Source organism: Alosa alosa, chromosome 24 (assembly GCF_017589495.1).
Source record: "Alosa alosa isolate M-15738 ecotype Scorff River chromosome 24, AALO_Geno_1.1, whole genome shotgun sequence".
NCBI classification, from domain to species: domain Eukaryota; kingdom Metazoa; phylum Chordata; class Actinopteri; order Clupeiformes; family Clupeidae; genus Alosa; species Alosa alosa.
Genome location: NC_063212.1, coordinates 7427334 through 7452855, shown reverse-complemented (window position 1 = coordinate 7452855; position 25522 = coordinate 7427334). Strand labels below are relative to the sequence as shown.

Below are 25522 nucleotides of genomic sequence, written 5' to 3'. Positions count from 1 at the left end.
TTAGATGCACTGTACGGCAGAGTACATTCCGTTCTATATCTAAATAACAGACAGAATAAAAGGGCCGGGGGTATATTATTAGGATGACTAGAGTTGCCTGAGTAATTCTTAAGAGAATGCACAGCACCCCAAAGCCAGTCAGCCAAGGCTAAATTTAGTGCCATGGTGCCTGAGTCTGACACAGAAAGTGAGAGTGGAAGAGAGAAATGAGGGTGAGAGATTATGGAAAAAGTGTGAATCAGCAGGACGAGACTCTCCTTCTCAAACACACACACACACACACACTAGATTCTCACACACACACACACACACAGAGACAGACTGACACACTCGCACACAAGACTGATGAAACATACCACTTTGGTGTACGATATTAAAGCAGAGTTTTCCAGATGTAGCTATAAGACCAAAACTGCCAGAGCAGCAAATGAAATGAAAACACACTTCAGCCTCTCTCGTACACAGTCTCCAGCTCCTTATGTCCTCTTTGTGGGGAGTTGAAGTGAGAGGACATACTGTACGCCTGGCACAATTACCCTTTACAGCTGAGACAGAGGCCGCTCGCAAGTTCTTGGTTGCTTACCTTTTGTTGCAGCACGGATGACATCGATGTCACGGTTCATTGCTGCACACGAGGGAGTGAACTCCTCCTTTAGCACCATCGCTTCAATGCGCAACTCAAAACTGAACCCACCACACACACACACACACACAACAAGCAGATGTAGACATGTAAACAAATTGGCAATGGGCAAGTTAAATTATAGTCTGATGTCCGATACATTTTTCACAGTATATTGTAGGAGTGTCAGACAGAGGTCACTCACTTGGGCACTTGAGTGAGCAGGAACATGAATGAATCCACCAGGGCCAGCTTATTGGGTTCTCCGTTGAAGGCCTGGAGCTTTTTCACCTAAGGGAAAAAGGGGGCGATGAACATTCAGCTTTTGCACCAGGGCATAGATCTATTTATTGGTTTATCTTCTGGCTCATTCATCCATCAAAATAATAATCCATTCATCCATCAAAATACTTATCCATCTGTTCATTATTTTATTCATATATATGCATCCATTCTATACCTCATTCATCAATTCATCCATTATTGTGCTTGTTTCCTATAACCTCTTCCATCCCAGCCTCACCTCCTCTGACTCTGGTATGAGTTTGAGAAGCTCTCGAAGCGGCTCAGCCCCATACGCCTCACTGTTGCCATAGCGAATGTCTTCAATAATGGAGATGTTTGACCTGGAAAAGAAAACATGCGTCAAATCAACAGAACAGCGTCACCAGACAGGAGCACTTGATGTTATTCTCAGCTATTCCCTTCAGTCTGACAGTGAATTAGAAAAATACATAAGCTGGGTTGAGATGGTCACCATCCGCATAATGACCTTGTCATGTTCAGTAATCAATGAACGCTTGGCAATCAATCAGCGCTCAATACATCGGTCACTGTAAGCATGACCCTGTAACAGACTCTGTCTGATGAAGGGCTAACGCCCGAAACGTCACATTATATTAATTAATTATTAATTAATTATTTATTTACTTATTGGGAGCTATTGGTTTAGCGAACTTTCTTCATTCATTCAGTATTGCCCTTTTCATCCAGCACCCAACTTTAACATTTGGATGCGCGTGCTTTATAGTTATTTTTCCTGTAACAAAGCAAACCTAATGCTGGTGTGCCCCTCCATGTTGGTGGTACGAGGCCATGTTTTTTAATAAATAGGCTAAACACCACAGATGAGCTCACCGCTATGGACCAAGAGCAGGGTCTACCAGGAGTCAAGACAACACCATGAGGTCATCTGAGCTAGGTGGAGTTGTTTACAGCTGAGGCTGAAGATCAACAGCCCCCACTCTGGGCATTACCTCAACCTTGACCCTGAACATGAACTCAACAACGAACGAGTCTATCATCAACATCAACTGACCTCTCTGCAATATAATCTAAAAAACATGGGTTCATTATACCAAGGCCACCATCGCTGTAGCAAATCCTCCAGCCTCATGTCACAGTTCATCAAGATCAGCCCTCTCCCCCCTTGACAAACACACACACGCACTCTCTTGCATAATGCACACCCCGTTTCATAATCACCACTCAAAAAACTTTGATTCCACTTTTTTTCCACTTTTTTCCATCTCCGTCGGGCTTCGCGGGGCAATTAAAAACAATCTGAACATCAAGCGGAAGCCCTCCAGTAGATAATCCATTTTACAGCAACAAAGGAGACGGGAGAGGGGGAGATTGGGTAAGAGTTGGGCCCTTTTCTCAGGGATTAAAAACGTAGAGGGGGCGTGCAGTAAAAACCCCAGCTTAGGCCTCCCTCACACAAAGGAAACCCTTATTCTCACTGGGTTTCCTTCATATTGACAACCTTTGATACTTGAGCTTTACATTTTTTATCAAAACCGCATACATCCAACTGATTGAGTGAGTGTAGGTGTGTGTGAGTGTATAGGTTTCTATACCTGTTAATGTGTATGTGAACATGTGAGAAACTGGTGATAAATAAAGTAATTTCAACTAAATCACGAGTTAACTGTTACTGCTATTACATCACAACTAATAATCATGTTAACTACTTTTCACCATTGGATTCACAGTTATGTAACCCCAGTACTGAGGAGCTAGTCAGACGATCCACCACAGAGCAACGTCACCAGCATTGCTAACAAACCCATGATTTGTGTTTTACATACACACGTCTTGTGACAAAACAATACATCCCAACTGGTCTAAATGAGGAATGCTGACCGCTAATGTCAACCAGGCCAGCACAAGAGCACCACACAAAACAGAACAACAAAAAACTGTCTGAGGAGGAGCGTTTTAAGCTGGGAATCAGGACAGACGCTGCAGTCTCCAGTCTCCTGCCCTACATGCCTGGCAGCCCAGGGAAAGCAGTTAGCTGAAGGCAAAGCTGTGGTAAATATGTGGCTTGTTATCTGAAAAGAAGGCCGCCATTTTGATGCAGAAGCAGTTGCGGTTGCTTTTTAATCATATTTATCGAGGGACATGACCAAGACAAGGAAATCTGTCATGTGAAGGCACTGACTGAAAGAATTCCTACTGCCAGCACGACACTGCATGGCAGTTAGTATATATATATAAGTATATATACTCTTTTGATCCCGTGAGGGAAATTTGGTCTCTGCATTTATCCCAATCCGTGAATTAGTGAAACACACACAGCACACAGTGTACACACAGTGAGGTGAAGCACACACTAATCCCGGCGCAGTGAGCTGCCTGCATCAACAGCGGCGCTCGGGGAGCAGTGAGGGGTTAGGTGCCTTGCTCAAGGGCACTTCAGCCGTGCCTACTGGTCGGGGTTCAAACCGGCAAACCTCCGGTTACAGGTCCGCAGTGCTAACCAGTAGACCACGGCTGCCCCACAGCGTCATGAAAAAATACTACTTGTCATAACAGCATAGGCTACAATGATTCTCACAGAAAATGACAACAAGAGCACTGCTTCAGATTATGAGTGAAGAATGATCACGAAAAATAAATAGAGGACATGTCACCCACATCAGTCTCCTACAAATATGCACAGTATTGTTTTGACAGCAGAAAACTCAATTTGCGAGGTGATAACGTACACACATTGATATACCCCACACCAGACATAAACAGATAAGATGGAGACATTCCATAACATCACTATTCTTAGTGGTGCATTTCACATCACATTTAATAATAAGCTTACAACGCTACATGAAATGGAAGTGTTTGCCGCTGTTGCCTTACAGGGCTAAACCAAATTAATGTTCCCCCTCACTGAGCTTTACTGAGAGAGAACGCTGCATTTGTGTATGGCCTAAATAGTTTCTCCAAGCTCAAGTATAAGTCAATAGAAATTGATTTTTGTCTTTGAGGATCATCCATACAGCTTGACTCGGCTGCTGCCCTGGCTTCCATGAAGAGATCTACAGCAAGTAGAGTACGATCGTCTGATCAATACTGAATTAACTGGTCTGAATTCATACTAATATGCAATGCATTCCAAAGATTTATCTTACAAGGTTGAGGAATGTGTGCCTTGGGATAATAATAATATTGTGACACCTCATCTTGGTGAAAAAGCAAACAAACATCGACTTGAGAACATCATTATCAGCCCAACTGCAATGACCACACAGCTTCTTTTACAGGGTTCTATTCTCTTTTGGGCTGGACTCAATACACCCAAAAGCTTGGCTAACAGAGTGACCACACTAGACACAAATCCCCGATGCAGACCAATGTGAATGCAGACCTTGCCCTCAGGAGAGCACACGCATGCAGGATCAGTCTCTCAACACCAGGAGGTGGGTACAGATTGGATTAGCCTTGTACCGACCACTTGGACGAGGGCAAGCACAATGCCGCATGGGTGAAAACTGTAATCGGTCTCGCAGCAGAGAACAATCTGTCTAGTGTTTCTGGTGGGTGCAAGCCAGCATGGGAGATTGAGCGTGAGTTTCCTCCTTTCAGCTAGGTGGTTGGTAGTGGAGTGTGCTTGTGGCTGGTGTAACAGGTGGACAGAGGGAGGTAGAGAGGAAGAAAGGAGACGAGAGAGAGGAGAGGAGAGGAGAGGAGGGGAGAGGAGAGGAGAAGAGAGGAGGGGAGAGGAGAGGAAAGGAGAAGAGAAGAGAAGAGAGAGGGAGAGGAGAGGAGAGGAGAAGAGAGGAGGGGAGAGGAGAGGAGAGGAGAAGAGAAGAGAAGAGAAGAGAGGAGGGAGAGGAGAGGAGAGGAGAGGAGAAGAGAGGAGGGGAGAGGAGAAGAGAGGAGGGGAGAGGAGAGGAGAAAAGAGGAGGGGAGAGGAGAAGAGATGAGAGGAGAGGAAAGGAGAGAGAGAGACCCAAGGGAGCAGCACCCTTCCCCTCTCAGGTTTGTTTCACACTGGATGTGTTCCATGTGTTTGTGACGGCTGCAGAGCATCTTGATTAACTCTGTCTGCAGGAGATGACTGAACTGTTCATTAAAATCCATGAGAAAATCGAGACATTCCACTGCGGTCACACACACACACAACACATCTAGTGTGAAACAGACCGTAGACGATCTACCTCAAACACCAAATCTATATCTCAGCCTCAGGTACCACAGAAAGGGAGGATGTACAAACCACAGTCTGTCAACCACAAGCCACAAACATGACAGTAACTGCCTTCAATACTACAGACGACAACACCTTGTCACCGACACCAAGTCAGAGGAGATTCCACATGTCTCAGGGTAGCAAGAGTTACCTTGCACCCAACAAGGTACAAGATGGAGGTACAAGATGGAGTGAAACACTTGCTTCTGACTGTAGCACTTCACCCTTCAAAAACGAGCATCTCACACCGACTGGAACTTCAACTATATCTGTGAACTTTAGTCCACTGCAGCCTTCTGCCTGACCGTGATCTAAACCTCTCCAGACAATTCTCTACCCTTTACCCCTCCTCCACCACCCCACCCCCCTCCACCACCACATCCACCACCACCTCCACCACCACCTCCTCCACCACCCCACCACCACCTCCACCACCCTCAGACTGGTGTACAGTGATGGCCACACAGGTGACATCTCTCACATTCCCTGGCCCACACCTTCAGCCCATGGTGTGTTTACCCCCAACACCTGCCATGACGGTGCAGAACACGGCGCATCACGCACATTTCAGCACTGGACTGGAACAGTAAGCGTGCCTGTGGGGTGGGCCTCAGGACGAGCCTGGAACCTTTTCCTGACCGCTCGAGCCCAGTGGATGCACTGTGTGATGATGGCAGCGGAATGGCTTGATTTTTATTGGTTCTCGAGCCTCGACTGTGACACGTGTCTCATGCGGGCAGTGTGAATGATATAACCTGTTAACGAGGGTGCTATAACGAAAATCTAGATGTTCTGCAGCCACTACACACACACACACACACACACACACACACACACCACAGACCCAGTCTGACAAAGCAGTTATGCAATGGCAGCAGATTTTTTTTTCTTGTATTGTAGAGATAGTCATGAACTCCTCTTTCCTTTGAGCTGGAGATTATTTTGCCTCATTAAGGTAAGTCACTTCAGGCAGCTGACAGAGTGGGAGAGGTTTTCCTCATCACATGGATGGACTTAGGGGAGAGATGCATCAAGCTTTTGCTAGGATGGTAGGCCATCAGGAGATCCATATACCTTGGGAAATCTGACTGTTGCTTCTTCAGGCTATCATTACTTGCCTGCAGAAGCGGTTTCTGTTAGTCAGCATAGGCTGGCTTTTCAGCAGCAGGGCAGGGTGACATTGAGGGATCACTGAGAGATCACAGGATGGACTTGGACTTACTTTTTGAACTGCTTGAGGAAAATGCCCACGTTCATGCTCCTTTTGGAATCCAGGATATTGATCTACAACAAGGACAGAAAGACAGAGGGGTGAACCCTTCCGATATGGCCACCTCATTTTAAACAAAACACCCTGATGAAAAGACACAGGCACAAGTTATGTATCCCAAAAACTAAAAAAATATATGTTTTATCATTAAGAGTGCATTTGAATTTGGGATGGTCTCTTGTGTGTTTGGTTAGAGGAGGTCATGCAGGACAAAAATGTGTTAAAATATTATAAGAAGTCTGCACACTATCCGGTGCTCACCTCCTCTTTGGTCTCTTTGAAGGAGGTGCCCCTGCCCCTTAGGCTGCCCCCGGCCTTGGCACGGGCAGCGGCCAGCGACTGCGCCTCCTCCTGCTGGCCGAAGAGCTCCTCGATGGTGCGCACGTCGATGCGGTACTCCTGGTCGCTGCCACGGCCGATGGTCCACAGGTTGGGCTTGCCGCGCTCGTGCACCCTCTCCTCGGGGATGGGCTTCCAGAAGAAGCTCCGCACCCTCCGCTTCTTCTTCTGGTGCTGCTGCCCGAGGGCGGGGTGCCCCGGAGGGGGAGGAGGCGGAGGGGGCGGAGGGGGTCCGGCGGGTGGTGGGGGTGGCGGAGGGGCAAGAGCGGGTGGAGGCGGGGGAGAAGGAGACGCGGTCGGAGAGAGCGCGGCCTCCTCCGTGAACACCTCTCTCTCATTGGCTGGAGATATGGCACTCATCACAAGCATCACAAAGGTCGGTTGGCGGGGGGGACAGACGGCCGGTGGGACGGAAGAGTCACAGAGCCGTGACGGTGTTGGTCTCGGCGGTCAGGCGCGGTCATAACTGAGCGTCGAGCCTCATGCTGCGTCCAGGGTTAAGTCTTTGCACAGGCATGCAGTGTCAGAGTTCCAATACAGGTGTTAGAGGTGATCCACAAAGATTCCTCTGCAACAAGACAAATAAACACAATTTATCAAAAATGAAAATCACTTCAACATTTGCATCTAATGTCACAATATCCAGAGAGTAGAAAACAGTGGATTTAGATTCAAATCAGTAGCCCAGCTTGAATGCAGGTTTAAGCCTGCTTGCTTGTGACTAATAACTGTGTGTTTTCCACAACCTTTGTCTGGCTTATACCAGCTAAATGGAAATACATGTAAGCATTCTGTAAGAAGATTGGATTTGGGATTTCATTAAAAGGCAAAACCAGACTTCAAACCAGATCTAGCTCTTTTGAAGTTGTTGTATTCATGGCAAAGTGGAATGAAAAGCATATATGATTAAGCTGCATTTGTGGGTGTTTCTTCTAGAACTTCCTTTCATGTTCTGTTTGTGTTCTATAATTAACTGAATCCTAAGAGAGGGCGTAACACACACGCACACCCGAACACCTATAGAGGCCTCCCTCCAACCAGGTCATGTGATTCATCCGCTTATTCAAACAAAAGCGTTGCATATCTGACTAATGCCAGGGCCACACCTTGAAGAGGGAAATAGGGACAGAGAGCAGAGAGGGATACAAACAGTTATTCAGCCATCCTAACGGCATTTGAATTTATTTATGAGCTGCGTCGTTCTCAACACAATCTGTGAGTGAGCATGCTCCTTTCCGTGCATGTTCATGCAAGCACACACACACACACACACACAGGCATGCATGTCTCATCTTTTATTTAAATCCAGGATGAATCTGGGGGCGATGATTATTTCTACCACGTAAGCAGAGCTTTCAAGGGATGGGGAGTGGTTGTCGTTATGCACGTGTATGTGTGTGTGTGTGTGTGTGTGTGTGTGTGTGTGTGTGTGTGTGTGTGTGTTTGTAGGTTTCAGAAGACAATGGTAAATACCAACACCGTAAACAGCACACAAACATACTGTGACATAGCATGTGACATCCAGTGAGTATCTGAGTATCTGATGGGTCTCTCCTCAGCTCAGCTTCACCATGGACACTGGAGCCGTCAGCCTTCCTTCTTCCAAGCTCTCCACACGACACACACAAACTTAGTAAGAACAGCTTATGAGAAAAACATCTTCCATTTTTGAAACCTGATATTCTGATGGGAATGTTAAATACACAACTAATTGGTCTTTCATTTGGGTTTCTCAATGACTTCATAATCTTACATAACGTCCGAGATGATGGTGTCAGAAGATATGGATAAGCACACACATGCACGCATACACACATATCCACTGACACAAACAAACACACAAACAAACACACACACACACACACACACACACACCATAGAGTTTTGTGTAACCAGGCTAATGAATGACTGGCCTAAGCTCCTCCACTTGGATAAACTGTACATAGAACCCATCAAAGAGCTTCAGACCATTGCCAAAAATCTACATAGGGAAACCTGTTTGTGTATTCAAGTGTGTATGTGTGTGAGAGAGTGTGTGGTGTTTTGGGATTAAGATGTGCCATTTAGAGTTACAAGTTGTCTCAAGAAGGAAGAAAGAAAAAAAGTTATTTCTCTCTCTCTCTCCCCCTTGTTCTCTCCACAGACGGCGAGAGAAGACAAATCCTCTTACTGGTGTGGCAGGCCGTGCGGTGCCTGGAGAGCGGCTTGTGCAAGAGCTGCGCAAAGACCCTCATGCAGTATTCACCAGCACAAACACCAGCCACCGGCGGAGACGCTCTTCAAACGGAACACACAAACACTCCGCAGGGGGCCCCCCACAAACAAGAGTTCCGTCCCCCACAACCCCGCACAATCACTCCCTTAAATGCTCTCTTAACTTCCTGTGTCAAAGGTCGGCCAGAGCCAAGGGAGGCCCAGTTGGGAAGCCATTATGACAGCAATCGAGCCCACAGGCATCTTTGTTCTCGGGAAATGGGTCTCTTTTACTCTCAATTAAACTCAGAAAGACAGAAAGCTCAAGCAATTTCAGTAAAAGTTAGCATGCAACACTACTAGTTGGAGGAACATAAACATATTCTGACAATCTGGGCTTCTATCCAACTCATTATTCATGAAAACATAGTGTTTGTGTGAGGCTTTTATATGCGTCATCTTATCATATTAATTATCACTTTTATATTAAAAGGTGTGAAAGCTAGTGAGAACGTGACAAGGAGAGGGCTTCCATTGCCATTTACACTCCACAGAGATATTTCAGGAAGCTGCTGCATTTCATCATCTGTTTTCCACAACCCCTGGCAGGGTGGGAGCTCTCCTGACGGGGGGGAAGATAGCTGGCTGCTGTGTGCCACCTTGGCAACAGCCAGGGCGTCAGTGGTCACTATGGAGATCACCGTGGCGCCAGCAACAAAGGGCACTTGTTTGAAAGGCCAGTGGTGAGGGGTGGTCCACACAACTAGAGCAGACTGAATTTGAAGAGAGGCTGCTAGGCCCCCTCTCCCATCCACCCTCTCAGTCCCACCCCTGCCCGGCCCATCTGCAAACTTGCGGCCCCAGCACTAACCCCTCTCTTTCACTCTCTATCTCCAGCCCTCTAGCTCTCTTTCTCGTTGTCTTTGAAAGGGGAGCCTCGATAAACAAAAGTGCTTTAAATGAAAAGCCCAGGGGATGACATCATCGGATCACTCATGTAAAAAAAAAAAAAAAAAAGCTAATTATGACTTCACAATGGGCTAAACAAACAAGGTGATTGGCCTTCTGGCTAATCGACCATAGTTCTACACCAATAAGAATCAAGCAGGTAGTGTGCTGGTTATGGGCTAGTGAGGATGACTGGGGCTGCCAGAAGCATGTCTGTTGTGTGGCCCGGGCCCTTCTGGTGTATGACAGCATCATTGTGGTCATGTCTGCTCGTTCCCTCAGCTGACCCAATTAAGCAGAACTCCACTGGACAGCACTGTGGGAGCTGACCCATATTCTGCCCCCACTTGTGGGAGTTTCTCTCTGGGTGTTTCAGTGTGAGAGAGCAGCGTGGAGAGATACAGAGAATGATAAAGGGTGGGAGAGAGAGAGAGAGAGAGAGAGAGAGATGAAGGGACAGAAAAAAGGCCATAAGCAAACACAGTGAAAGTAAGAGGAAAAGTATAACATCTAAGAGTGGGGTTTTAATTTCATCCCTTCAAAGCACAGCATATATTTGAAGCACATATCACTTTGTCTAGTAAAAACAGAAGAACTCCTATTCCTACTGTCTACACACACACACACACACACACACACACACACACACACACACACACACACACACACACACACACACACACACCACAGAGAATATGAAGTCTCAACTCACCATGATACTGACACATGAGCCTCCGTTTACAGAAGCAACAAACAGTTCTTCCTTCAACATTAGCTGTGACGGAACCCAAAGATCACAAGGCATTCTTGCTAGGTTCCCCTTCAGTCTTGTACTACATTGGTAATACATTCTCTGGTTTGTCTGAGCTGTTAGTGAGAGATGTAGATGCAGACTGCAGATAGTGCATGTGCAAAGATACCAATTCCTCCATTGAGAAAGATCTAGATCTTCAAAATCCAAAGTGTAAGTATGTTTTCAAGTATACTCTTAACAATAATATCTTTAAAACATACACTGTTTCGTATAGATACTGTCTCACACACCAATCAATAAAATCAAACAATCAAATTCATGCACTGTATAAGAATCTATAAATCTATATACATACACAGAAATCTCTAAAGACACCAACAAAATATACATGCTGTGTGGACACTAAATTGGAAACCTGACAGTCCTTTAGTAAACAAATATTTATATTTCCTTTAAGACATTACACTATGTCTATTAAAGTCACAGTGAAATTAAAGGTAATGGCTGGGCTGATGAGGGAATGATGCTGAAAGTGGAGAAGTACTGAGCCAGCCTTAAGCCACGGCTGTGGACACTAGCAAATATTTACCCTGTAAACACAAGCTGACCTCTCCTATGGGAGAGACAATGGCATAGGAACACACACACACACACACACACACGTGTATACACACACAACACACACACACACACACACACACACACACACACACACACACCAAATACATGCAACCCATTACAAATAAACATAATGCATACCGTGGCATTCATGGGTGATGAGGTCATAGTGGAATTATTGAGATCACATTGCAGATCACGTGATGGTAGATAGGGTGGAAGATTCAAATTTGCAAAAATAACTTGACTAAATAGCAATGGTCCTGTCACAAGCAACAAGCTAAAATCACTTGGGAGACAAATATAAATGCCTTCGTCACAACTATGCTGTGGCATATGTACGAGGCATAAACACTGTTCGGTGGAAATTAAGATCTGTTTTATTTTCTTAGTCTCAACAGGGCTCAGACCAAACCATTATGATATTTTATGAAGCTGTGTGATGTTCAATGGCAAGGCTACAACAGACCCCTCAAGTATATAATTATTACTCCCGGATAAATACATCTCTTGCCAAAATGAGAGGCCTTGAAGGATAAGCCATTTGGATAATCCTGAAACCACGAAGACTTATAATTTTCTACGATTCGCATAGAGGGATGTGACCATCAAAAAGGAATCTACCAATCCTTCTATGGCACTTAATAAGCAAATAGTTGGGGCCAGGAGGGACAAGGGATTTGTCAGCACATATTCAAGTAAATATATACTCCAGCAAACAGATATTTAAGTGATTGTGTCACTGGAATACTTTTCAAACAGCCTTCTGGGGCGAGTGCACTTGGCCAGTGGGTTTAATGATATTTTCAAATGGGCTTTTATAGTTGCAATGGCAACTGTAGTCACTAGCTACAGCCTTCCTGTGATTCTTTTCAACATGTGTGCTCTTAGCATTATGATTGAACCTCTTTACAATGCCAAGTTAAAATCTGATCAGACATCTCTTTCTCAATCCACATTAACGGGAGAAGTTATCGGTTTTAAGATGACCATTTTAGGCAACAAGCGATCATATTAAATGATTCTTATGAGTCTGATTCTTTGGTAGAGGGTTGTGAAGACCATGATGGGGAGAATTGAGACACGACTGTACAGTCCATTTGCAAAATGGCATTTAGATAAGTTGTCTGTGTATAAATAAAATAGAAAAGGGGGCTAAGGGACTTTTTCTATACTGCCATCATCTACGCCACCTGTAGGTGTCATAGGCCCAAGAAGCCCAAGAAGCACCTTGAGAAAATGTTAATTGCTGATGATGCTATATAAATAAATAAAATGGAATTGAACGTGTAAATGAAAAACACACGGTTATATTCTGTGTTTGTGTTTGGTGTCACAGGAAAGGTGCACAACATCTGTGCACAGCACACACATCAGAAGAAAATCCTCTCAATCTAGAGTTCTCTAGACAAATTAGAACTGCCCTCAATCCTGTATGTCTTCACAATGGTTTCTTTCAGGAGCCCAGACTACGGCTCATAAACTTCAGTAAATCCTCTGGACTGTTCTCTGTCACTTAAAACCCTTATGAAACAGCATGTCTGGTGATTTATATGTGTAATAACATATTTTGCTGATTTTCCCAATACTGGCGTGCACAGGAACCAAAGCAGCTTTGACTACTGCCTGCCTGCCACATATCCACACAAACACACAAACAAACACACACAAAACACACTCATATCCTTATGCCGCAGTTCATCCCCTTGAAAAACAAACTTTAAGATCCTAGAATTGGCCAAAAGCCCTGCTGCGACAAACCAAAAGCTCACGGTCTGGTTGTCATGGAAATGTAAAGTTCTGTTTGAGTGGGGAGGTGGCTCAGTGTGTGTGTGTGTGTGTGTGTGTGTGGGGTGCATGGAGGTCTTTCTTATTTGAATAAGATAAACAACCATAAAAACTTTCAATGGCTGTTTTTTTTTCTTTCTTTTTTTTTAGAACTACCAGGATCTCTTTGGGGAGTCCCTCAAAACACTCCTCAACTAACGCACCTTTAGCACCAAGTAACTGGCTTAATTTACTTAAATTACTAAATGTCTTGATTGACATTTAGCTTTTTTGGAGAAACATTGAAAAGAGAATCTTTAGGTAGGCTGTCTTCATTTTTACATAATGTAGATATCTAAATCTTTTGTTTGTTTTAGGGCGAGACCTTTCCTGTGGAGAAAAGGTTGTGCTTAAGACGTCAGTGGTGACAGTAACTCTATCCCATTCTTCTGTTCCATGTGGGTCCCACACAAATCAATCAAGTTCTTATAGAACCTTTACAGCTTCACATGGCGTCGGGCATTTTTACGGTTAGCTTTGGTTCCCATGGTTATGCCGAGGACCAATTGTATCCTTTTTAACCCAACTTGGGTACTTCTCATTGGGCCTGAAGCGGTGTGGCACTTGAATGCATGGCTGAGGTAGCCTATTCATACTGAGATGAGAAACGACATGAAAAGGCCAAAGGCGCAGCATCTAGGCAGAGAAACAATCCGATTCATTCGGGCTCAGTTGTCGTACGCTGCAGGTCAGAGGCCACAGGATGACAAGAAGTCTCAGCACCGGCAAACTGAGAGCATGCAGTGCGTTCATGTGCGTGCAAAACGTAAATAAACGGGCTGGTAAAATTGGTAAATAAAATGTGATTGAACTTGTTGTGCAATGTTACTTTGCAACACAACTGGTTGTGCTTGAATGCTCGTGGCAATAGGTTTGCATAGGTTTGCATAGGTTAGGCCTACTAGCTTACAGATAATTCTCCAGTAAAACAATGCTGACAGAGTTGTCAGTGGCAGTGTACAAGACCAACAGCATCATTGCCCAGCAACATTGCTCGAAAAGTTGCCTTGTGGATCATCATAGAACACCTATAGCCAATATTTATCGTGGGGTTGTTACATTGCAAACTTAGAACAGAAAATACGTGAGCAGTGATTATCCTGTTTTTTACTTTCAATATGTTGCTTTCCTGAACAAGTTACCTGCACTCAGTAGTCATCACATAATCTGAGAATAGCGTTTGCTGTCTGTTTGCCTAATGAAGTAACTCGATCTGTCTTTTTCTGGAAAACGAAAAGTTTTTTTATCACTAAGAGCTGAAGCGACGCCAAGCGCTGACGCATTTCACATCGTTTCCATGCCACTGCACGCGCGGACTATCGGCGAGGTTGATGCCTCTGCAGCAGCTGTGTTGTGTGGTTTACCACCCTTGGTAAACACACCACAGCCTCTCAACGAAGACGATAGGACCGAATTTCTTCTGACAGTTTCCCCACACATCCTATTTGTTTGCATATATACAGTTTTTTCCAGAAAACACTGCTTTCTTTTTCTGCCAACATCTAAAAATGACTCCTGAAGCATCCGAGAAAAGCACTAGCAGGCTAAAAGAACAGATTGATGCTGTTACTTAACAACCTAGCCATGGGCTATAACAGGTGCCAGTTTCTCCTTACGTTACATTCGGGACTTGTTTGAAGCCGAGGGGTATTATAATGTGTCAAATTCACGAAAATCGTTCTAAGACAGTTGCGTTCTTAATTTAACGGCATTTTCTTATCTCGAGTGCCCACAGAAATGGTAATGAACATTAATGTGAAATATCATCGTTGAAATGGGATCTACTCACCATGAGTCAAATTCAGCCAAGCAAATAGAATCCCGTATGCCTCCTCTTAGTGTATCAGATTGCAGTGAATTCTTAGCTTTTTGGGAAATGGACAGATCTGTATCCACGGTCTACAACAGGAGGATTCTCCACTCACACACTCACTCTCACACACATACCATGTACGAACTACTTCTACGGTCTCGGGGATCACCACCGAGCCAACCTTAGAGTAGCGCGGGTGGGGTTTAAGCGCGTGCGCACAGCGTTTAGGAAGGGTTCAGGTGTTGGCACCTCCACCCCCATCACGCGCCGAGCGGACTCTGCGAGCACCTGCCATTCTCTACCCCTGAATAATAAAATGTCTGGAGGGTTTCGGTTTGTTATTTACTAAGCCTAAGTCCCAGATCGGGTGCCAGCAGCACACTGCTAATTGGTAAACCCAGATAAACAAAGTTCAATTAACACAACTCTATGCGCGTGTGTGCGCCAGATAACAGGACCTGTAACTCCCTAACTGGCAATGGTGCCGATCCCCTTAGGGCGCCCCACAGAAAACATAGATCTCTGGGGCTATTATGGCGCTCTACAGGTCACGGGGAGAAGATATAAGAGGGTCAAAGCCGGTGCTGTACTAGACGGCACTAGAAAGGTTTCATACTTTTATTCTGGAGCATTTTAACAGAATGAAAATGGCCACATTATTTCTGTTCTGTGCCATTACATAAAATACGTTACACAGGACAACCAACATTGTTGTCTGTAAAAATTAAATAAATAAATAACTTCACTTCTGTGCAAGAACAGTACATTCAAATTCACTCTGATTATTGGGGGCACTTTCAGGGCGAGAGCACTTTGCTCAAATTTGCCCAACAACAAATAAGCACCTAGAAATTAAATTGTCGTCGCTCCAATACATAATGCGGGAGGTAAGCTGATATCTGTGTTTGCACAATAGCCAGCGCAGTGTTCATATTATCTTGCCATGGCAAAAGATGCTTAGTCATGACTCAGACACAGGGACTCGACTGAAACCTGGTCTCTGGGTCGTGATATTTGCTATAATGACCATAGCTACAGCACCACAACATACTGTACCAGGGCTGAGAGGAAGTGAACAACAGATATAGAGCTACTTAAACAGAGATGTAAGAATGATCTGGAACACCACAGTGGTGATGGAGAGACTTTATTTGCAAGCCACTTTAAGGCATCATGTTTTTTATATACTCACATCAAACACCTAGACACATATGAGTCGTGATATTACTGCCATACCATGGACTCCCAGTCACCAATGTAGCTGTGCCCACAGAACCAATGGAAAAACTATGGCAACCCATTTTACCTCCCTGTAGGAACTGGAGAATTGAACAGCTTTGCCCCAATTTCCCAGACCATCTTGAAGGTATTTCAGATAATAGAGCATGGTCACACATTACCATAAAAATAGAAGATAGTTGCCCCGATTTTCCTCTGCTTGTAACTGTTGCCAAGTAAACAAACATAATATGCTTCTGTAAGCTATTAGGAAATGCAGGTTATGTTCCAGTGATGCCATAACAAAATGATCCATTCAGTGAGCTCATTTCACTATCTATACACAATGAAAACAAGGAATCTGCTTTCTTTATGTAATGTGATTAAACACCATCCTTAAACTAAGTTGCTTTATACATTTGGGATGTTTAAAACAAACACATCTTTGGTGGTTTTAATTGTTCCACATTGTAACAGATGGAAATGCATTATGCAGAAGACACTGCATATACTCATTACATTAACACACACTCATTTACGTGCATCTGTACATGGACAAAAAAAAAAGAATAGGTAAAGATCCTTTTTACAATAACCTTGTTTGGATAGAATTCAAGAAGTAAACATTTGTATTTTCATTGCACATCCCATAATAGTTTGGTGCTTATTTGAGGTAAAAAGAGAATGGCAACTATTGGAATGCACGGAATGCATGTTTTCTTGCTATGAACATCATCAAAAATATAAGGTAACAGGTAGACTCCTGCACACATGCACCAGTACTTTTGCATATTACTGTTGTGACATGTAAGGCACAAATCAGAGGGCATGCCAGGTAAATACTTTGGCACATCCTCTGGACGTTACATACTGTCTATATCCAAATTTATACTAATATATTTTTTTAATGAGTATATCATTCAGTAACTATAGTACGTACAATGTACAAATTTACAATAACTGCCTGGAAACTCCGAACACAAAAAATCACCTTAACAATATACAAAGGAATGTTTTGAGTGACAGGGATAACATGAATGGTTCGATTTAACCAGAGAAGTCTTGTGACCACCGAATAACCTGAAACAGTCAGCTTTCCTATTTCTACTGTTACAAAACACCTAAGCCGTAAAGGTTACATCTGAAATGATCTAATACGCAGTGTGATCCCAACACTGCAGTACATGCTCTAGTCTGTACTCAGTTTGGGTCAAGCAGCTTCTTTGGTCATTTGCTTACATAAGGCATATGGTATACTGTAAACATCGTATTTTGTGGCTAATTTGGAAAGAAACACAATAAATATGAAAACGTGATAACCGATAATGTCATTACAGTGTGCTGCCATGGAAATGTATGACAGGTTAACAAAATCTCAATAACAACAGTAAAGTAACTGGCCCATCCAACTATAAATGATGCCACACAGAATATAACTCCCATTTAGATAAGAAGATTAAGTTACAGAAAATTAAGCCCTAAACTTTTCTTCTCCACAGGTCTTTCCACAACACTTTGGTCTTAACAAGTCCTCTTGTCCTCCACTACCCATCAGCCCATTACCCACCAAGACTTTTCTCCAATAAAAAAACAAAAAAAGGCTATGTGCGGACATTGGTTTGTATTTGAGCATGTGTGTAATTGTGTGTGTCGGTGAATGTCTATGTGTGCATATGTGTGTGTCCACTACCAATAGAGGAAATGATTATAGGGTAAAGGGGGATAGAGGGATAGAGAGGACACGATAAAGGAGGGTGAAGGCAGGAAGGAGGAAAAACAAGAAGAGGTGTAGTGTTCAGTACTCCTCCAGCCAAGACTGCAGGCCTGTGTCGGGGGGCGTGCGAAGCCTGCGGTGGAACTGCTGCAGCATCTGGTGCAGCTTCTGCTGGTTACCGGCGTAGTACGCCGCCACTGCACTGTGCAGCAGGATGAGCTGCTTCTGCAGGACCTTCACCTACACACACACACACACACACACACACACACACACACGACAGATGGAGGCGTGAGGGAAAACACACTTGGGATGGTGGGGAAAAAACTAAATCAGGACCTTTTTCAAGCAATAAACTACTTTTAAAACATTTCTTTCACTGAATGACACTGTGTGGTAGTGCTAGTGTAAATACATGAAAGGCTAGTACAATACGTTCAGACCAACTCAGGCCAAGCTTTTCCCCCTCACCCTGTTCTCCTCCAGGAGTTTGAGTTTGACGGACAGGTCGTCTCTCGTCTTCTCGTACTTCTGCCGGTGCGTCTGGTAGAGGGCCTGGGCCTGCTCGATCTTGGGCATGGTGATGGCATCCCGTGGGCCCATGTTCAGCTCCTCCAGGTCTGTGCGGTACGCGTCATACTCAATCCTAATGGGGACGTCCACATCTCAGAGTTAGAGCCTATCTCTACATCACAGAAGTGTGGGAGTGTGTGTGTGTGTCTTTGGGATTATACTAAAATACACAAAATAAGTGTCATAACCACCATTCATTTCTATATTGTCTTTATTGAATTGCATGTTGCGTATATATTTCCTCTGTACTGACATCAATGGCCAGAGCCAAATTCCTTGTGTGTGAGAAATCATGAAATCATAATTCTTATTTCTTCACTGGATTGAGCTAAATCCTTCTGTAACAAAAATACCACCAACATTGTGTGGCAATAAAAGTATCTATCTATCTATGCTTGGACAATAAAATCCAACTCTGAATCTAATTCTGATCTACTATAAGCTGTAAGAGGTGTAAGTGTGAATAGTTTGTGCATACTTTGATTTATTTTAAGGATTGTCTGTTGTGGGCTCAGGGAGTGTGAACATGCTTGGGCTTTACCTGGCATTCTCATACTGTTTGACCGTGACCATGGTGTCCTCAATGGTCTGGTTGACCAAAGTGTTCATGCCGGCAGTGAAGGAGTTCATGGATCTCAGCAACTCCTCTCCATTTTTGGATAGGAATCTTTGAGTCTCTGCATTGAAACCAAATTCTTCCTGAGGAGAAATAATAATAAAAATTGAGAGTAATGAAAATAAAAATAACCATTACTAAGCAAATCAAGATACTCAGTGAGTGTCTTATCAAAACAAGAAGAGACATTGGGGAGACCTAAATAACCTATATGAAGATTCTAGTCCTATTTGATGGAGGCTCACGTGTAGCTCGGGGGTCTTGATGCTGAGGTCTGCAAATACATCTCCCAGAAGCCTTTGCGTTTGTGTGACCTGGCCAGTCTGCGAGGCGAGGGTCTGCGCCAGCTTAGTGACGTTTTCGTAACGACTGCGCAGGTCTCTGAGCTTCTCAATGCGGGCTTCCAGATCCAGATCCACCGTGCGAGAACCGCGACCCAGACGCTCTGCCATCATCTGTCTGGTACACTAGAGAGAGAGAGAGAGAGAGAGAGAAAGAGAGAGAGAGAAAGCGTATAATTTGCACAATTTCTCAATTACAAATAATAATCTCACACAGTAGTCACAGTAGATTACATACTGATTGCTCACTGTTAACCCTTGTGGACAGATCCATAGTAACCTAAGAATATTGGTTTACAGGCTGATAGAACACTGACACAAGAGAGAGAGAGAGAGAGAGAGAGAACATATAGTAAAGAGAAGAACAGAAGAGTAGAGAGAGAGGCAGAAATAGAAATATATGGTTTTATAATAATTAATTCAATTTATGAAATCTGCAGAGACAAGAGAATTGTAAGTGAGACCAATCGATATAAGGGAGAGGGGGGAAGGCAAAAAGGGGAAGAGAGATAAAGAGAGAAAAAATAAGAGGCGCTTGGAGGCAGAAAGAGAGAGAGAGAGAGAGAGAGAGAGAGGACAGTGTAAAAGATGGTGTGACTGCAGCGATAATGAGCCCATCTATAATTAGCGGTGCCATTAATGAGACACAATGCTGGGGCTGCTGGAGCAGACTGCAGGGGTGTGAGCATCAATCATCACATTCACATGCTAACACGCTCTATGCTAATGTAGCTCGCTCTCTCTCACACACAGACACTCACATCATCACACTTACACACACACACTAACAGACACACACATAGACACACACAACCACACTCACACAGCTTTAAATCTCGCTCTCTCTCACACACACGCCAGGTTCAGCCTCTCAGCCTATCAAAACAAACTCCCACACACTCATAAACACACAGGTTCATTTAGTCCTCAATTTCTCATATGTAATTCAAAACCCACTTATTTTCAAATGGAAATGCCACGCATGACTAAGCAACATTCTCATTTCTACAGTTTGCTCTCAGCCTTGCCAAATAACCTCAATTTTCTTCACTGCAAACCGATGCACTTCCATCTGGGCCCAGGGATCTGCAGCACTCTTCCTGTTTTGTGTTGTTCACACCTTGTAAGTGTTGACGCTCCACTTGCGCACCCGCTCCAGTTTCTCGATGGTGGGGTTCCGCAAGCCGTCGCTGATGACGATCGGGCCACCGCTGTTGGGATGCGGCGCCGCCAAACCTAGACGGGCATCAGCAGCCAAAATTAACAACTGAGAGTGCCATCATTGTGCCCACAGCAAAATCATCAAATCTACTGTTCCTTTTTTAACAGTGAACTTGTGAACTGAACACACTCAGTCATATATACAGTATATATACACACTACACATATGTGGTATTTGTGCTGTGAAGTGGAGTCGGGAAGAGCAGGGTTACCTTCAAATAGCTCTGGAGTTGCACCCGTCAGTGTTAATGAATCTGGATTGTGCGTGACGCCTGCAATGCTTGAGTCCCTGCACATTAGATCCTGTGAACAAAAACACACACACACACACACACACACACACATAAACACACACACACACACACACACACACACACACAGTGTAAAGAAAAAAACAAACACTGGCATGATGACATCACATTCAGGATAACCTACAGTGAAGGGTGGCAAGCAAGACGGAGAGACAGGGGAAAGAGACTCCAGAGATTTCAAGACTCTTTAATGTCCTCACCTCTCCATACAATCCCTGACCCTGTCTATCAACTGCCAGATAGCCTTCCAGAAGACATCAGTATCTGACACAACAAGCTCAACCTGACAAGCTACAACATCTCTATGTTGATCAATATATGCATGGATGAAAGACCCCAGGGTTTTATTAATGGGATATATACGTGCATATGATTCGACTATGATATGACTATGAATTCATGTGTACTGTATGTGTGAGTGTGAAACAGAAAGGGTGATGCATGGAGACAGAAAGAGAGAGAGAGAGAGATTAGAGAGAGAGAGCAAGAGAGAGAAAGAAAGAGAGAGAGAGAGAGAGAGAGAGAGTGAGTGTGTGTGTGTGTGTGTGTGTGTGTGTGTGTGTGTGTGTGTGGTAAGCCATTCTGGCTCCATGTCTGGGGATGTCAGGGAGGTCGTCGTAACGTAATGATGAGAGGAGACGAAAGGGGCTCCCTGTCATGGAGGATGACTTAATTACTTTAACACGAACGCGCACAAAGGCAGTCAGCGCGGGAACAGCTCTCGTCCCCAGTAATCCCATCCCACAGGGACTGCCACCAGGCATCAGCGTCACAGGAGCCGCACCTCTACCCGCACATGTTTATGATGTCATAGAGGATTTCATGCTATGCCGGTGAAGGTTCTATAAGCGCCGCAAGATGAAAGTCGTGAAAGGAGCCGACCAACATCACATCAGAGACCCAGATTTATCTCAGAATACAACACTGAAACATAATAATGAACAATCTTCTATTGGCTTCTCACGAAAAACACCATATCAGTCTGGTCTAATATTCTATTAAATGTATGCTAGATGACTACAACTCAAAACAGGTGAGACAGGTTCCCTTCTTTACAGTATAACATAAATCTTGACTAGTACAGAAAGACATAATTGGATACAAGATACCACTAACTAGTGGTACTGTTTTTGTCCAGTGGGTCCATTCCATAAACAGCAGCAGGTTTGTCACCATAAATTATATTCTTGTCCACCAATTAATTGTGCACAAAATAATTACCCATGAGACACATTGAGCATGCAACCTCCTATTTGAGCTATAATTACACACTCAATAAATGACCACAGGTGTCCCATACACACAAAAACGAATGGCCACAGACTAGGGAGAGGAGGACTCATTGCATACCCCCTTTTAAAGTAGCGTCCACCATTTCAGTGTGACAACATATGTCTGTCATATGACAGCCAAGCTGGACCTGTGAATATGTGCCATAAAAACAGTCGTAAACAAGTCATAAACTATCTCCTCCATCCCATTCAGTTCTCCCTCTGTTTTTCTTCCCTCCCTTTTGTGCAGTCCTGTCTGCCTGTGTTCCGGCGCTCGTCTCCTGCGTAGGTCCGGTTCCGAGAAATAAGTCCCACTTTGAAGTCCCATCAGGCCCCTGCCTTCTCTGACACATCTCATTACTTCCCCCGCCGCTGGCACAGTGGGCCTCCTCCTCGCCTCCCAGGGCCTGTGTGCGTCCAACCTGACCCCGCCAACGCGTCATCACTCTCTCTCTCTCTCACACACAAACACATGGACTCACATCTCTCTCTCTCTCTCTCTCTCTCTCTCTCTCTCTCTCTCTCTCTCTCTCTCTCTCTCTCTCTCTCTCTCTCTCTCTCTCACAAACACACACACACACACCTGAAGGGCATGGGAAGGGCAGTACAGTGTAAAGGGTCAGAGTTCAACAGCTTTAACCATGACAGCGCCCTCCCTATTGTATCTGTGCTAATGACTTCTCATCCTTTCCCAGCAGAAACGCGAAGACAACCAACTTCCAGCACCTTCCTTTTGAGCAAGCCGTAGTCAAACAATGACTGACACAAAAATGAACTGCCTGATAAAATGACAAAAGTAAAAACACACACACACATTCACCCACACAGTGTAACAAAATAAGCACAACAAAAGAGAGCACTGACATAATTTTGACACGTCTCCACATCTGTGCATTATCTGCATAGCACAGGGACCAGGAGAGCGAGGATGTGACAGGGGCTGAGAGTTGAGGAGGCGCATGACAAGGGAGGAGGTGCAGGACGAGGGAGGAAGTCTACATCTACACTGATCAGTGTTTGGAGTTCACGGGTTAGTGACATCATTGCACAGCTCTCTCTGGATAATGAAATAATCATTGGCAGAGGTACACAATGACCTTCTTATCAGTCAACAAGGCAGCGACTGCATGCCCGTTAGGGTTTGGCTACATGAGCACTTACTCGTTACATAAGGAATTGACATCATAAGTGAGATAAACGAGAGTGAGGTGACTTTGCAGAGTGTAAAAGAACATGACAATATAAGTTTTAGTTTTATTTTCTCCACCTTGAAATAGCTGTGGACTCACCCTTTGGAACATATCTTGATGACTTCCATCTCTACCATTACTGGAGGGGGAGGAGTCAGTAGGCATAGGCCATTGGGCTTCATCCATCCTACTGGGCCTTCAAAGAGAGAGAGAGAGAGAGAGAGAGAGAGAGAGAGAGAGAGAGAGAGAGAGTGGGGGTGGGGTTATTTGCACAATTGCTCAGTTATGATTTTACCATACAATGTAGCCTAGTAGGGCTAAATGAGGCCAATAACAATGGCAGACATACATGTCTGTGCACATATAAAAACACACACAATGTGTTTGAGGCACACAATAACAGAGTCCATCTTCTACTTGGCTGGTAACACTGGAACCACTGACGGTTCACTATCCACCTTGCAATCAGTACAGACAACCTATATCAACATCTTACTTATTACACAAGCCAGCATAGTTAGCACAACTTCATAAAGTCTCAACTGTAGGTGTGAATTTAAGGTCCAGCATAGTCATGATAGCCTACACAATGATTGCTCACTGTTTACCCATCTGGACAAATCCATGGTAATCGAGTGAAGAATGTTGGTTTAAGGGCTGATGGAACACTGACACAACTGTGCCACATCCACCTGTTTGAAAAGAAGGTGGGGCAGCCTGTTCCTGTGCGCCTATCTAGAGCCATTCTAGACTGTCAGCGCTGCGGTGCTGTGACAAGCTGCAGGAAGCTAAACTATGGCTGGCAGATAAGGTGGTTGATTTATACAGTTCACATACAGTAAAACATAACATCTTTTGGGAGGAGAAATGCAATCCATGCACATCTTTTATCTGGAACTTGTACAGATTCCTGTTGGGACTTGTCTAAAGTAGGCTAAAAAAGTGATCTCAGAGACAAAGGATGGCCAGAACTAGGGCTAAAATGACAGAAGTCGTGAATCCTTTTCCAAGGCAGAAGTAACATTTATGCACGGATGACACTGGCCTGTTGCTGCCCTCAAGTGGCCATATATAATCACACGATTCAGCTAGGTCAATCCTACAACACTTGAGAGTTGGTTGGTGACACGTATCTGATATTTGTAAGTCGTTGTTTGACATGTTTTTCTGGAACCAATGCCAAATTATCGTAGTGAAACACCCCAAAATACAAACGCTGACTGATCGGAAACAGACCATTTCTTAAATGACAAAAGTAAAGTCAAAAGACCTTCAGCCTTTTCTTCGGAGTTTTGTTTTCGCATAGCCTATCTGACAACTAAAACTCGGATTTTTTTTTTGTCTAGAACTGTAGCGACGAACTTCTGTCCCAAAATAATTAACCTACTTCATCTAGACGTATTAGCCCTAGTATATGATTACATTTACCCTAGGTTACATTAGCGATGATAACGAATGAAGTTTAAGCTAAACAACGCCCTGATTGCTTCGGCATTACCTTTTGCTCAAAGAGCTCCTCTTGAAATCGTTGGTCGAAATAACAACGAATTAGACGTCTTGTAAACTCTTTTCATTGGAAGTTTGTACAATCCTACGCTGCAGATAACGCCCTGAAAGCTTCTCAACTTCAGGTCAAAACTAGTCTCCACACAGGGCAAACTTTCTTCTCAAACCGGAAGAGAGTGGAACATGCACAGAATGTTTGGACCATACAGAATTGTGACGAATAAGAACATTGTGTGGATGGGTGTGCACTGAGGCACATTCAAAAGTCATTCAGATGGCAATTCTTCACATTTCTGCAAATGATAAATTAAATTATCACCACGACAATGTGAATAGTGACTGAACAAAGAATGTACAGGGGCAAAATGCTTAAGATAGGGGTGTGTGAACACAATGCAGCGGTTTATATTACATAAATTAAAACAGGGCATGCCCATGTTCACGTGTTTCAGCTTAAAACCAAGATACAATTGCATAAAATATAACAATAAAATGACTCCTAGGGTTGGAAAAGCCCAAGGGTTGAAACTATTTTGTCACACTTTTCACATTAGTTCTTAGGCCTACAGTGATTTAGTGTTAGTGTTTTGAACTTTGACGAATCAGACAATAGTGAAATAAGCATGTTATTCAGTAGCCCTGACTATATTCTAACTCTGCGTAGCTACTATCAATTATTTTTTAAAACATTATTATTTTCATT

At 44.0% G+C, this 25522-nt stretch overlaps 2 protein-coding genes across 8 annotated transcripts in view; both read right to left on the bottom strand.

Annotated features, from left to right (window-relative positions):
- The window catches only part of LOC125289546 (FH2 domain-containing protein 1-like), a 20533-nt gene extending 5330 nt beyond the window's left edge, over positions 1 to 15203 (bottom strand). Inside the window, exons 1-8 of one of the 6 annotated variants that reach the window (XM_048236454.1) lie at positions 14835 to 15203; positions 10559 to 10713; positions 8207 to 8314; positions 6628 to 7273; positions 6319 to 6380; positions 1146 to 1248; positions 828 to 913; positions 584 to 684 (exon numbers count right to left, since the gene is read on the bottom strand). In XM_048236454.1, the coding sequence (XP_048092411.1) occupies positions 584 to 684; positions 828 to 913; positions 1146 to 1248; positions 6319 to 6380; positions 6628 to 7074 (799 nt within the window). In that variant the 5' untranslated portion in view covers positions 7075 to 7273; positions 8207 to 8314; positions 10559 to 10713; positions 14835 to 15203. Of the gene's footprint in view, positions 1 to 583; positions 685 to 827; positions 914 to 1145; positions 1249 to 6318; positions 6381 to 6627; positions 7274 to 7712; positions 7916 to 8206; positions 8315 to 10558; positions 10714 to 11359; positions 12496 to 14295; positions 14803 to 14834 lie in introns of those variants that run through there. The other 5 variants (XM_048236456.1, XM_048236455.1, XM_048236452.1 and 2 more) reach the window with 5 other exon arrangements.
- Positions 15204 to 15989: 786 nt separating this feature from the next.
- LOC125289763 (arfaptin-1-like) lies at positions 15990 to 24996 on the bottom strand. 2 transcript variants are annotated; one of them, XM_048236739.1, is made up of 8 exons: positions 24812 to 24996; positions 23413 to 23509; positions 20754 to 20844; positions 20441 to 20556; positions 19225 to 19446; positions 18905 to 19062; positions 18262 to 18436; positions 15990 to 18030 (listed from the first exon to the last, which is right to left on the bottom strand). In XM_048236739.1, exons 2-8 carry the CDS (start codon positions 23497 to 23499, stop codon positions 17872 to 17874), a joined length of 1008 nt encoding a protein of 335 aa, XP_048092696.1. In that variant the 5' UTR covers positions 23500 to 23509; positions 24812 to 24996; the 3' UTR covers positions 15990 to 17871. The 2 variants fall into 2 exon arrangements, with proteins under 2 accessions (XP_048092696.1, XP_048092697.1); XM_048236740.1 differs by lacking the exons at positions 20441 to 20556; positions 20754 to 20844; positions 23413 to 23509; positions 24812 to 24996 and adding an exon at positions 20357 to 20432.
- Between the last annotated feature and the right edge of the window lie 526 nt (positions 24997 to 25522).